This window comes from Pristiophorus japonicus, chromosome 20 (assembly GCF_044704955.1).
Source record: "Pristiophorus japonicus isolate sPriJap1 chromosome 20, sPriJap1.hap1, whole genome shotgun sequence".
Taxonomy (NCBI): domain Eukaryota; kingdom Metazoa; phylum Chordata; class Chondrichthyes; family Pristiophoridae; genus Pristiophorus; species Pristiophorus japonicus.
In genome coordinates, this window is record NC_091996.1 from 9422891 (window position 1) to 9437497 (window position 14607).

Below are 14607 nucleotides of genomic sequence, written 5' to 3' on the forward strand. Positions count from 1 at the left end.
TCTCATGGCACTATTGCGAAGAAGAGCAGGGGAGTTATCTCCAGTGTCCTGGCCAATATTTATTCCTCAATCAACATAACAAAAAAAATACCAGATTATCTGGTCATTATCACATTGCTGTTTGTGGGAGCTTGCTGTGTGCAAATTGGCTGCCGCGTTTCCTTCATTACAACAGTGACCATACTCCAAAAGTACTTCATTGGCTATAAAGCACTTTGAGACGTCTGGTGGTCGTGAAGGGTGCTATATAAATCCCAAGTCTTTGTTTCCGATTTTAGGTTAAAGCTTGATAAAACCATCATGTGGACATCAGCATAGTGCAGTTCTGGTGCTGTGCACGTAATCACTCTCCCTGTTTGGCACAGGGAGCAGTGAACCCTGCATGGCAGGCAGTGACTAGTGGGGTACCGCAAGGTTCTGTGCTGGGGCCCCAGCTGTTTACACTGTACATTAATGATTTAGATGAGGGGATTAAATGTAGTATCTCCAAATTTGCGGATGACACTAAGTTGGGTGGCAGTGTGAGCTGCGAGGAGGATGCTGTGAGGCTGCAGAGCGACTTGGATAGGTTAGGTGAGTGGGCAAATGCATGGCAGATGAAGTATAATGTGGATAAATGTGAGGTTATCCACTTTGGTGGTAAAAACAGAGAGACAGACTATTATCTGAATGGTGACAGATTAGGAAAAGGGGAGGTGCAAAGAGACCTGGGTGTCATGGTACATCAGTCATTGAAGGTTGGCATGCAGGTGCAGCAGGCGGTTAAGAAAGCAAATGGCATGTTGGCCTTCATAGCAAGGGGATTTGAGTACAGGGGCAGGGAGGTGTTGCTACAGTTGTACAGGGCATTGGTGAGGCCACACCTGGAGTATTGTGTACAGTTTTGGTCTCCTAACCTGAGGAAGGACATTCTTGCTATTGAGGGAGTGCAGCGAAGGTTCACCAGACTGATTCCCGGGATGGCGGGACTGACCTATCAAAAAAGACTGGATCAACTGGGCTTGTATTCACTGGAGTTCAGAAGAATGAGAGGGGACCTCATAGAAACATTTAAAATTCTGACGGGGTTAGACAGGTTAGATGCAGGAAGAATGTTCCCAATGTTGGGGAAGTCCAGAACCAGAGGTCACAGTCTAAGGATAAGGGGTAAGCCATTTAGGACCGAGATGCGGAGGAACTTCTTCACCCAGAGAGTGGTGAACCTGTGGAATTCTCTACCACAGAAAGTTGTTGAGGCCAATTCACTAAATATATTCAAAAAGGAGTTAGATGAAGTCCTTACTACTCGGGGGATCAAGGGGTATGGCGAGAAAGCAGGAATGGGGTACTGAAGTTGAATGTTCAGCCATGAACTCATTGAATGGCGGTGCAGGCTAGAAGGGCCGAATGGCCTACTCCTGCACCTATTTTCTATGTTTCTATGTTTCTATGTTTCTATGTTTCTATGTTTCTATGTTTCTATGTTTCTATGTTATCTACGTCACGTACTGAACGAGGTTTCATGGACGAAGGATTACATACAGTGTACAGCGCAGAAAAAGACCATTTGGTCCATGTCGTTGTTTATGCTCCACACAAGCCTCCCCTCTTCTAACCCTATCGGCATAACATTCTGTTCCTTTCTCCCTCCTGTATTGCGCTAGCATCCCTTTAAATATATCTGTTATTTGCCTCAACTACTCCTTGTGGTAGCAAATTCCACGTTATAACCACTCTCTGGGTGAAGAAGTTTTTCCTGAATTCCCTACTGGTTTTATTAGTGACCATATTATACTTAGTTTTGATTTGCCGCCACAGGTGGAATTTGAGGATGCAACTAATGATGTACATTAAGTCCTTTTAGCAATATGTTTTGTGAAGATAGTTGGTAGCATTTATCTGAAGTATCTCATTTGTTTCTTCCAAAATTCTTTTGCTGATTACACCTGATGTTTTCACCTTGAGGAACACCTATTTGCTTTTTATCCAATTTCTCTGACCTGAAATCAGGGGGGAAATAGCATCTAAAAATCCTAAATGTACTGCACCAGCTTGTGGTTTGATTTGATTTACATCCCTTGTGCACTGCAATTTCTTGCAACTAAGAGCTAATTTTCTGACGACGCACTGCCAGGACCCACCTGCTTAGTATTCCAAGAAATAGTGGATGTACTGAGGGGCAAGGTTCCTGCTGGTTCCTGAGGAAAACTGAGCATAAGAATTAAATAGAAAGGAGAAAGACTTGTATTTACATAGTGCCTTTCACGACCACCGGATGTCTCAAAGTGCTTTACAGCCAATTAAGCACTTTTGAAGTGCAGTCACTGTTGTAATGTGGAAAACGGGCAGCCAATTTGCGCACAGCAAGCTCCCACAAACAGCAGTGTGATAATGACCAGATAATCTGTTTTAATGATGTTGATTGAGGGATAAATAACGGCCCGGACACCAGGGATAAACCCCCCTGCTCTTCTTCAAAATAGTGCCATGGGTTCTATTACGACCACCTGAGAGAGCAGAGGGGCCTAGGTTTAACGTCTCATTCAAAAGATGGCACCTCCGACAGTGCAGCACTCCCTCAGCACTGCACTGGAGTGTCAGCCTAGATTTTTGTGCTCAAGTCCCTGGAGTGGAACTCGAACCCATAACCTTTTGACTCAGAGGCGAGCGTACTACCCACTGAGCCACAGTTGACACATGATTAAACACGGACAAGGAGCTATTGATAAATGAATATCCTCTGATGGCCAGTTTAACATATTCTCTTTTAATCTATTACCAGTTCTAAACTGCCTTCATGTATCCATGTAAAGCTATTTTGTTTTCTATCGGTGAGAAGTGAAATACTGGACTTTTCTTACTTGTGAATAAAGGAAAGCAATTTTTTGTTTTCTTTCTGTTCTTCCCAGTGCACTAAACTATGACTGTGAAGCACAGACTGAATCTCCAGCAGCGGCACAGGTCATTGCAAACAATACTGTTATTGTATTACATCAACCAACATGGCTCATTGGTAACACAAAAGCAAAATACTGCGGATGCTGGAAATCTGAAATGAAAACAGAAAAAAGCTGGTCAGGCAGCATCTGTAGAGAGAGAGAAACAGAATTAACATTTCAGGTCTGTCTGTTTAACTCTGTTTCTCCCTCCACAGATGCTGCCTGGCTTGCTGAGTATCTCCAGCATGGCCAGTAGTGGTGCTACTGAGCCACTCTTGGTGACTGAGAGTACGTTCTGAGCCCTAGCTTCCCTCGGTGATTCTTCCAAGTGGTCTTCAGCATGTTGCCTGTAGGATTGTAGCTTAAATAAAACTGTTTGAGATCATTGTACTAAAGCCTATTTTTTTTTCAGGGAGCATGCCAATCCTGTGGTGTTGGTGGACCAAACCTATGGGCCTGCCTTCAGGTAAGGAGTGGTTTCTATTGCAAAATGTCATTTCTGTGATTGCAAAAGTAGCCCATTGTACAGAAGCAGGCTCCAGCTATGGTCTCAGACGAAACTGACATATACAAATATTTTTGTCCCTGGTTAATTACAGCCTTGATCCAGATATTGGATCCTTATGTCTGTCTCGGAGATTAAGCACTGACTGTTCCTGAAAGGGTTCAATATAGATGGTATTGTTACTGCAGCTTGAAGTTGCAGATTGTGAATATTGGCTTGCAAAAACCTAAACCTTGATGCTTTCATAGGAAATTCCTTTGTACACAATTTTAATGGAGATGTTGATCTAATTAAAATAAAAGTGCAAGTGCCGCTATTAAATAACAGACAACAAGGGATTTCACACGAATGTGTTGAGCATTTGTTTGCTGAAAGTTGTACTCCAATAGTTCAAGGCCAGAAAAACTTTTGAAAGGCATGTGCTTTGGATCCTTGGTAATCCATGTCTTGTGTGAACTAGGCAAACAGAAATCCCTCTCTTTGAGTCGTATTTCTGGGAGTTCATTTTTACTCTTTTTGGAGAAAATGGGCCAAGCGTGTTATTGATGTCAACACCAGGAAATTACGCATTCACCAGGCCAGTTCTAATTGATGCCTCACATTTTAATTTATCCCCAAACCAGTTGCTGTTTGCCAGGTCTGCTAGGATCTAGATGGTTCTCGATCTGAGAAGTTCAGAGAATAATGCTGATTCTGATTGGACCTTGTCCAGTATACTCTGGCCTTCGACCAGGGATAACTGGTGCTGGGCGAGTACCAGTTGCAACAGTGATTTATAAAGACCTTTTAAACTGTGTTTAATGCTGGTAAAACTCTCAAGGTGTTTGTTATAAAGAAGAATATATATATCCACAACAGCAACTTAAGTTTCTAAAGTGCTCCACATGGAGTATATCTTACAATGCCTTACATTATGGAGGAAAAACACAATGGACACCAAGTAGAATGATAACATTGAGAGGGTGAGGCTGCAGACAAGATTGAATAAAGGCTTTGAAAGTAGGCCAGGAGATATTAAGGCAGGGAGATTTAGGCAAGGTGCTTCAGTGGACAGGACAAAACAGCCCGCTTGATTGGCACTCCATCCATCACCTTAAACATTCACTCCCTCCACCACTGGCGCACTGTGGCTGCAGTGTGTACCATCTACAAGATGCACTGTGGCAACTCGCCAAGGCTTCTTCGGCAGCACCTCCCAAACCCGTGACCTCTACCACCTAGAAGGACAAGGGCAGCAGGCGCATGGGAGCACCACCACCTGCAAATTCCCCTCCAAGCCACACACCATCCTGACTTGGCAATATATCGCCGTTCTTTCATTGTCGCTGGGTCAAAATCCAGGAACTCCCTAACAGCATTGTGGGAGCACCTTCACCACAGGGACTGTAGCAGTTCAAGAAGGCGGCTCATCACCACCTTCTTGAGGGGTGAGGGATGGCTATAAATGCTGGCCTTGCCATCGACGCCCACATCATGTGAACGAATAATAAAAAAAAGGAGCACGGTGGGTGACTAAGTGCCATCAGTAATGGAGCAGCATACGAAGGACAAGAAGTAGCCCCCTTTTGGAGGAGCCAGGGGTGCACGCAGGGATGCAAGGCTGGAGGAGATCACCAAAAGTAGCGTGCAGAGAAGCATGGGGCAATTTGAAAATGAGGATGAGGCACAGTGAGCCAGTGGAGTTTGGAGGGGACTGGGGTGTGATGGAAGTATGGGGGCATTGTGCTGTTGAGAACACAGACAAGATGGGACAGTGCATTTATGCTGCACTCTGCCATGCAATGAGGAATAAGACCTGGGCTCGTAACCATGATTGCTTCTGTGATCACTGTCTGACCAAGGCCATGAAGTTGGGCAGCTACAGGTGGAGACCAAGTACTTCCAGAAGCAGGAGCGAAGAATTGAAGACTCATTGCATTACTTGATTTTCCTTTATCTGTGGTCGCCTCAAGAAGAAATGTTGGTAGAGGCTTGTGAGCAGGTTATTCTCCCATTTTCAGTTACGATTGTATGCATAGAATGGAGTTAAGAAAATATTCATGGAAATAGTGCAAATAATTCATATACTCTTTACAAGGATTTAAAAATACACAAAGTTGTATGCTGGAAAAAGATGAATTTCTGGGAGCTCAAAACAAGTGTAACTCTGATTCCAGACAGTTTCCATGCATTAGTTTTTCATTTTCTATTTTGTTTTTTCAAGCCATTTTATTTGCGGTCCTATTTGGCAACTTAATGCTTATATTTGTTTCTCTATTCTCAAACAGAGTGGTTGCTCCTACATAGGATGTGGGGAATCGTATGTCGACCACAGCACATTACATTCGCAGGTAATTGAGATCTTTGCAAAGGAGATCGAGTAACGAATTACATTCTTCCTCTGTCCCTTCAGCAAGAACGCTGGGATAGATTAAGCTGCAGATATCTCCATAAATTATGACCATGTCGCTGCTTTATACCACTACAGCATAAGCGTTTATGCTGGGCAAGCTAGAAATTGCCTCTTTTTTTTGCCCCCTGCCCCCCCCCCCCCCCCCCCCTTCCCCATTTCCCTTGTAATTCTTGTTATATTCTCCTGATATCGCACTCTTGTGGCCTGGCCAAGGACTTGCTATATATACTCTCAGTTATGGTACAGGTGTGACGACCGAAATCCGGAAACCTCGGGACCGAGGCCGTTTCAGATTTCGGAACGTTTTTGCCTGGGCTGAGGTTGGTGGAGTTGGGCAGCCGAGGTAAGAGGGAGGAGGCAAGGTCGGGCCGCCGAGGGCCAGGGCAAGGGAAGTGAGTGAGGTCGAGCTGCCGAGGGCCATGGTGAGGTAAGGGGACGAGGTTGGGCCGCCGAGGCGGGGCAATCTGGATTTCGGAGCATTTTCCGGTTTCCGGACGACCCTGCCACGGATCGGCCCGGTGTCCGGATTCCGGAACATTCCGAATTTCATAACTCTGGATTTCGGACGCTCAACTGTAGTGAATTTGAGTGCAAAGCAACCTTGGAGCTGGATTTGGCTGGAATCGGGCACTGCATTGGCTGTCCTATCAGACCAGCCATTTTTATTTTCCACCCTCAATGCTACAACTGGATGTGATCTTCAGTGTTATAATCGTTGAACCATCGGTGGCCATGCCTTCTGTTGCCTTGGCCCTAAGCTCTGGAACTCCCTCCCTAAACCTCTCCGCTTCGCTACCCCTCCTCCTTAAAACCTAACTCTTTGACCAAGCTTTTGGTCACCAGCGCTAATTTCTACTTATGCGGCTCGGTGTTAAATGTTTTATCTCGTAATACTCCTGTGAAGCGCCTTGGGACGTTTCACTACGTTAAAGGCGCTATATAAATACAGGTTGTTCTTATCAGGCATTCTGAGGTTCGAGCTTCTATCATGATCGTTGCAAAGCTTCAGTTATTAGAGATAATGATTTTTAATACAAAAGTTCCATCAAAATAATTTTCTTTAATCGCGTTTAACTGGTCATTAGATTTCACTTATCCTTCTATACTTGGTGTTTAACAGCCTAATCGTCTTGAGATATATAATTCTCAAACGCATTTTGAGAATGTTGGGCCTGTTGTTTTGTTTCTTGTTTTGGCTGCCAAATGCTCATGGTAAAGATTGCTGAGAAAGAGAGAGGAAATTTGAAGAAACAAATCTACGATGACAATGAAAATAAAAACCTAACTAGCAGAGAGCTGGAGTAAGGGAATTTAAAAGAAAACTTGAAAGGCTCACTGTGGGTGGGTGAGGAGAGGGGGCTAATTTCAAAGGAGGCAAAATAAATCCAGACGTTCGTGAGATTTCTGGAGTGCGTACTTCAAATGCTGTGTATGGTTTTCAAGATATACCAGTGAACTGTCTTTCTGACGACCCTTATTGTAATACTGTGTGTCAGCTGTGTGTAATATTGTGCGTCAGCTGTGGCTCAGTGGATAGCACACTCACCTCGGAGTCAGAAGGTTGTGGGTTCAAGTCTTACTCCAGGGATTTGAGCACATAAATCTAGGCTGCCGCTCCAGTGCCGTGCTGAGGGAGTGCTGCACTGTCGGAGTTGCCGCCTTTCGGATGAGGTGGACATAAAAGGTCCCAGGGCACAATTTCGAAGAAGAGCAGGGGAGTTATCCCCAGTGTCCTGGCCAATATTTATCCCTCAATCAACATCAGTAAAACAGATTCATTTGGTCATTATCACATTGCTGTTTGCAGGAGCAAATTGGCTGCCATGTTTCCTACATCACAACAGTGACTGTGCTCCAAAAGTACTTCATTGGCTGTAAAGCACTTTGAGATGTCTGGTGGTCGTGAAACGTGCTATATAAATTCAAGTCTTACTGTGAGGAAGAATACTGATATGCCTCCATTGAAATTTTACTTTTTTTTCCTAAAGAAAATCTTTGATTAATGGAAAGTATTAAAACTAGATTACCATGGGGAGGGCGGTTGGGGTTGGAGGAAGGAGCAGTGACATTTTAAGTCTCTAATCAGATGAATGAAGGGCAGCTTTGGATGCCTTAAAGAATTTGTTCTTTGAATTCAATGAAGTAACACTTTGTGATGGGAGAACTCGTATTCTGTAGGAACTTGGGTTTCCGATGTCTTAATCGTATTTGAAAACAAAATTGTGATTTTTCTCCCTTCCTGAGATGCCATCATTTTCATGAGCCCAATTTTCATTTTTTTAAAAACCACTACCTCAGGCTAAGAAGCATAACCTGACGGTGAACCTGACTACGTTCCGAGTTTGGTGTTACGCCTGCGAGAAGGAAGTTTTCCTGGAACAACGATCCGTTGCGCCCAGCCCAGCCCTATCAAGCAGATCAACAGAGCAGGTATTGCGCGGGTGGCTTACTGTTAGACGTATACGTAATGAGACTAGTGCTGCTGTTTGAAATATCAGGATGCTCAGTCATTGGATATATTCAAGACAGAGATCGCTAGATTTTTTGATACTAAGGGAACCAAGGGAAATGGGGATAGTGCTGGAAGGTGGAGTTGAGGTAGAAGATCAGCCATGATATTGAATGGCGCAGCAAGCTCGCAGGGCCAAATGGACTCCTCCTGCTCCTATTGATGTTATCTGATTTTATATTCCCATATTTGACTGATTATTCGAGGATACAGTTTGTAGCTCTCCAGTCCGGGACTTTTTAACCTGGAAACATCCCTGGTCGGGCATCATTCCCGGCAGTGATGGCGTCCCGCGTTATGTCCTGGGGCTGGCTGCTCCTCTTCTCCCCGCTGCCTCTGGCGTTCCCTTCTAGGTTGGGTCGACGCGGGGACGCAGCGAGGCCCGAGTTTTGCAGCCAGTTTGTAGAACTTTTAAGGGTTCTTTGACAAGATAATACCAATAGGCAACAGGTTTGTATGGTTTGTGCAATGGATTAGATTTATTAAGCTTACAGCAATAGTATACTTAATAAAAAGTGACAGTTGACGAAAGCTCGCAGGCCCAGGTCCCTGGAACTCCCGTGCACAGGTCGGTGTTGTCTTAAATCTGGATGTTGCTACTCCAGCCATCTCTGTGGCTGACTGAGGCGCTGAAGCTGAGCCTGAGAAATGCTGTGCAGAACACTGTCGGGTTGTTGTCAGCAGTACCTGGTAAGTCTGCTGCTGACAACGCTGCTGACAACGTCTGGGGTCGGTGTTCCTGCTGTGTGTGTTTGTGTCGCTTGTGAGGCCACAAATAAAATAAGGAATTTTAATTAAGTATGAGCTGTTTCTGTCTGCATTCTCCATCAATACAGAGTGTTCCAGCAGAGAGTGAGTGAGACAAGTCTAGGTTTGGCGTGGCCTCCTGTGGTCTGGAAAATTCTCCAGTCCGGTACTGGACAGGTCCCAAGGGTGCCGGACCAGAGAGGTCAACTGTATTTAACTTGCACTGTAGATGGAGGTAGCTGGGCATGATGGAAGCATGATGAAAGCAGTCTTGGTATTCAGTCTATTGGTGGTATGAAAATGGTCGTCAATAGCTCTTGCAGGTTTAAATTTTGTGCCGGGAAATATTGCAGTAACGTGGCAATTTTTCTTTTTTAATTAGGAATCTGGCATATCACTTGGCAACCATCCAATCAAAACTGTTCCCATTGCTGTTGCAGATGAGGGAGAATCGGAGTCTGAGGATGATGAGCTAAAACCAAGAGGTACTGGAGTGCAGACGGCACTGAATGCGGCCAAAGCAACAAAAAAAAATTGTTGATGTTGAGTTGATAAAGGAGATAGTCAGTGCGATAAATCATTGTGTTCGACCTGGGAGTTTTATCTCAATCGAATGCATTCGATGGCCGGAATTTGCGGTCCGGATGACGGAGAACTGGCAGCGTTCGCCATCATTGCGCCTCTGAAACGGACCGCAACTTTGGGATTTAGCACATGCACGCACCACACGCGCACAAGCACGCACGCACACAGCCGGCATTCCGTGCAATTGCTCAAATCAGGGAAACTGGCGATAACTTCGATTCTTCCGCAATAATTACGCTGTTAAATTTCCCGCCAAAAGTTGGACCCAAAGGGATGAGGTATAACTGTAGGGTTTTAACAGCGTATTGACTGTTCAACAAAAGTTATGGGCCTGAAAAACTAATTTTAATTTTGTGCAGTGTGAAATGTATCCATTTTAATTTAAAAAAATTTTTAAGAATTACATTTTTTTTTAAAGTTTGTCCATCTTTATTTCAGGTTTGTCTTTACCCTGTGTGAGAGCCCCAAATCTTCGTTTTGCTCTCTCTAGCATTTTTTAAAAGTTAGAATTTTGAAGAGTTTCCCCACTTCCTTGTTCGCTATCCGTGAGAATTCTGCATTTTAATTGGCTGCTTAAACAGCTTGGCTGACGTCACAGCAGCTCGCACGAGGGAATCCCCACTAACCTGCGTTGGCTTGAATTGAACTTTGGAAAACCCAAACTTCTGGACACCGAGATCGCGAGATCCTTGTGCGAAGTGAGCGCCTTTGCTTCGCCACTGACCGCAAATTCCGGGCCATTATAATGGTGCAGCTAGTTTGTGTTCAAATGTATTGTCATGACGCCCCCAAAATTGACTTCCATGGGTTTTTTTGATTTACTTTCTCTCCTCAAATCTATCCGTTAGGGCTCACGGGGATGAAGAACATTGGAAACTCTTGCTACATGAATGCTGCGCTACAGGCTTTGTCCAACTGGTAGGACAAGTTGTTTACTGAGACTAGGTTGCTCATATAAATATTTGCTGGCAAAATGAACTAATGTATCACTAATTCCTGGTCGGACTTTCATTCAGACCTGCCATTAGTTACTGAAAAGCTGGGGGGGAAAAAAAAACATTTTTCCATTTCACATCTTCATCGGCTTCCTCAAGATAACATATTGAAAGAGTTGGGCTCTTACATGGGATAATTCCATAAAGAATCATGTCACGTAGAATGATACAGCACAGAAGGAAGCCATTCACCCCATCGTGCATGTGCCGGCTCTTTGAAAGAGCTGTCCAATTAGTCCCACGCCCCTGTCTTTTCCCTATAGCCCTGAAAATGTTTTCCCCTTCAAGCATTTATCCAATTCCCTTTTGAAAGTTATTATTGAATCTGCTTCCACTGCCCTTTCAGGCAGAGAATTCCAGACCATATTATGGTATCCAATATAACTTAAAACAATTCATAGTGTACAAAAATGTAACCCTAAGATAGAAAAAAGATAAAGGGTTTGTGAATGTGGGTTCAAAAAGAAATTAATTTAAAAGTATTTGTGACCCCATTCCTCTTTTTCCCCCATTCTAAAATATGGTGAGTGACTCCCTCTGAAACCATTTTTAGCTGCAAGTGCAGGTGGGAGGGGCCAGCCTTCTCAGCCCTCTATGTGGTAGCTGTCAAATATTTCCCTCTGATCCATTGACTGGATGTGTCGTTAAAATGTTGTAAATAGACTTTCTGTGATTAAGGCTTTAGTTGTAACGTGTTTGTTTTAGAATTTTGTTGCTTGTGAACTGCTATTTGCTGTATTAATAAAGCCCCTTTATACTCACTGTGGCACCTGAGGCCTTTGGTGAATGCACTCGCAACGTGATGTTAATTCAGCTGTAACCTCTTTTCTGTTGTAGCCCGCCGCTCACCCAGTTTTTCTTGGAGTGTGTAGGTTTGATTCGCACAGACAAGAAGCCAGCTCTTTGTAAAAGCTACCAGAAACTTATCTCTGAGCTTTGGCACAAAAAACGGTACGTACCACTGTATGAACGTAGATTTATTTTTGCACAGGGGAGCATACAGTTTGTTGGTGGGATTCAGACATTGTTGTGCGCTCGAGCGACTTTGTTTAACTTGAAGGATGACGTCAGAATCTGTTGGGCGAAGACCGTTAAATATTCCAAGTCGCTATGTCGCTCTTTGTCTGCCGTGAGGATATCGCCAAAAGAAGCATTGCTCAGCTCCAGATTGCATAGGCAGCTGCCGCAGTTAACCACATTGCACCTGCTTGCTTTGACAACCAGTGAATGCATGTGACCAACGAAAGGGTTGTTTGCTAATGCTCTTCCAATTTTAATCTTTTTACAGCATTACGTAGAGAGTAGGTATGTGTTGAAATGGTGCACCGCACTGTGGAGTTGGGGATAATGTTGCAAGCCACCACTTGTGAAGTTCAGCCAATTTACATAGGCATCTGTAGCCCAAGAGTTTTTTTTTAAGAAATAGGAGCAAGATTAGGCCATTTGGCCCCTCGAGCCTGCTGCGCCATTCACTAAGATCATGGCTGATATGATCTTGGCCTCAACTCCACTTCCCTGCCTTCTCCCCATAACCCTTGACTCCCTTATCATTCAAAAATCTGTCTATTTCACCTTAAATATATTCAATGACCCAACCTCCATAGCTCTCTGGAGTAGAGAATTCCATAGATTCATGACCCTCTGAGAAGAAATTCCTCCTCATCTCTGTTTTAAATGGGCGACCCCTTATTCCAAAACTATGCCCCCCCCCCACCCCCCCCAGTTCTAGATTCCCCCACGAATGGAAATATCCTCTCTCCATCTACCCTGATAAGTTACCGACATGAACATTCCCTCAAAAAAATGTTACGCTTGCTCTTTGAAGGATGTGTACGGAGATTGTTTTTATTTTAGGTTGTTGTCCTTTTAGTTCTGGAACTTGAGTTCAAATCTAAAGAAGAAAGTTGAGTTGGCTGGCAAGGTTACTTGAGTGGGCTCAATGCAGTTCCCAGCTGACCTGTGTCCATGACACGCAACTGCCTATAACTCAGTTTTAATTGGCACTGAGCCAATTTCCAGAAAGCATTCGATAAGGTGCCACATAAGAGGTTACTGCACAAGATAAAAGTTCATGGGGTCGGGGGTAATATGTTAGCATGGATTGAAGATTGGCTAACAGAAAACAGAGAGTCGGGATAAATGAGTCATTTTCCGGTTGGCAAATAGTGACTAGTGTGGTGCCGAAGGGATCAGTGCTGGGTCCTCAACTATTTACAATCTATATTAATGACTTGGATGAAGGGACCGAGTGTAATGTAGCCAAGTTTGCTGATGATACAAAGATGGGTGGAAAGAAAATTGTGAGGACACAAAAAAATCTGCAAAGGGATATAGACAGGCTAAGTGACTGGGCAAACATTTGGCAGATGGAGTATAATGTGGGAAAATGTGAGGTTATCCACTTTGGCAAAAATAATAGAAAAGCAAATTATAACTTAAATGGAGAAAAATTGCAAAGTGCTGCAGTACAGAGAGACCTGGGGGTCCTTGTGCATGAAACACAAACAGTTAGTATGCAGGTACAGCAAGTAATCAGGAAGGCAAATGGAATGTTGGCCTTTATTGCAAGGGGGATAGGGTATAAAAGCAGAGAAGTCCTGCTACAACTGTACAGGGTATTGGTAAGGCCACACCTGAAGTACTGCGCACAGTTTTGGTCTCCGTATTTAAGGAAGGATATACTTGCATTGGAGGCTGTTCAGAGAAGGTTCACTAGGTTGATTCCGGAGATGAGCGATTGACTTATAAAGATACGTTGAGTAGGTTGGGCCTATACACATTGGAGTTCAGAAGAATGAGGTGTGATCTTATTGAAAAATATAAGATAATGGGTGGTTCGACAAGGTAGATGTAGAGAGGATATTTCCACTCATAGGGGAAACTAAAACTAGGGGACATAGTCTCAGAATAAGGGTCCGCCTATTTAAAACTGAGATGTGGAGGAATTTCTTCTCTGAGGGTTGTAAATCTATGGAATTCTCTGCCCCAGAGAGCTGTGGAGGCTGGATCATTGAATATATTTAAGGCGGAGATAGACAGATTTTTGAGCGATAAGGGAGTAAAGGGTTATGGGGAGCGGGCAGGGAAGTGGAGCTGAGCCCATGATCAGATCAGCCATGATCTCATTGAATGGCGGAGCAGGCTCGAGGGGCCAAATGGCCTACTCCTGCTCCTATTTCTTATGTTCACCCCCATTCAGTGAGTCCATCCTGTTGAGAAATTCTGTAGTCAACCTGCAATCTTCTTCGGCAGTTGAAACCATTGTTAGAGCAGTGCAGGGGCATTTTATTTAAACTCGTGGTGTACTTAAAATAACTTGATCTAGTTCCTGGGTTATAATGACCAGAGAACAGTGTTCAATTTTCTGCAGTTGAACCTCTTAATGAGCAGAAGCTCAAAACGTAGCAAAGGCATATCTAATGTACGAGTTGTGTAGGTGTGTTGTGAATTCTTGGTTGGCTGGTAGGTAGAATCGTAGAATTTTAGTGTTTTACGTTGAGAGTTGGAATGTACTCAATAGATGAACAGAATTCGCCAGATCTGGAATTATATAGCTGCTGATTTTTTTTTACTTTCCGTGCTGCACCTTGTAACATGAGAATTTTCTCATCCAGTTAACCACTCATTGAGATTGAAGACAAACATAAAGAGCTCTGATTCAGCTGTAAATCCAAGGGTTTAGTTCCTACATTAATGTGTTAGTGAGAATGTGGGAAAGGCCTTTCAAATTACTTGAAATGGGAGGATGAGAGAGAAAAAAGCCTGAAGAGACTTGACGATGAAATGGAATTGACTGTAAAGCAAAGAGTCATAAGAACATAAGAATTAGGAACAGGAATAGGCCATCTAGCCCCTCGAGCCTGCTCCGCCATTCAAAAAGATCATGGCTGATCTGGCCGTGGACTCAGCTCCACTTACCCGCCCGCTCCCCGTAACCCTTAATTCCCTTATTGGTT

The 14607-nt window shown here is 43.9% G+C and overlaps 1 protein-coding gene across 5 annotated transcripts in view; it reads left to right on the top strand.

Moving 5' to 3' along the window:
- usp20 (ubiquitin specific peptidase 20) overlaps positions 1-14607 on the top strand; it is a 204748-nt gene that overhangs the window by 18660 nt on the left and 171481 nt on the right. For 3 of the 5 annotated variants that reach the window (XR_011588147.1, XR_011588146.1, XM_070863734.1), the window contains exons 3-8: positions 3331-3384; positions 5691-5753; positions 8114-8245; positions 9454-9556; positions 10505-10574; positions 11489-11602. Coding sequence is in view for 3 of the 5 variants with exons in the window: in XM_070863734.1 (XP_070719835.1) it covers positions 3331-3384; positions 5691-5753; positions 8114-8245; positions 9454-9556; positions 10505-10574; positions 11489-11602 (536 nt within the window). In the remaining 2 variants the exon portion in view is untranslated. Of the gene's footprint in view, positions 1-3330; positions 3385-5690; positions 5754-8113; positions 8246-9453; positions 9557-10504; positions 10575-11488; positions 11603-14607 lie in introns of those variants that run through there. The other 2 variants (XM_070863735.1, XM_070863736.1) reach the window with 2 other exon arrangements.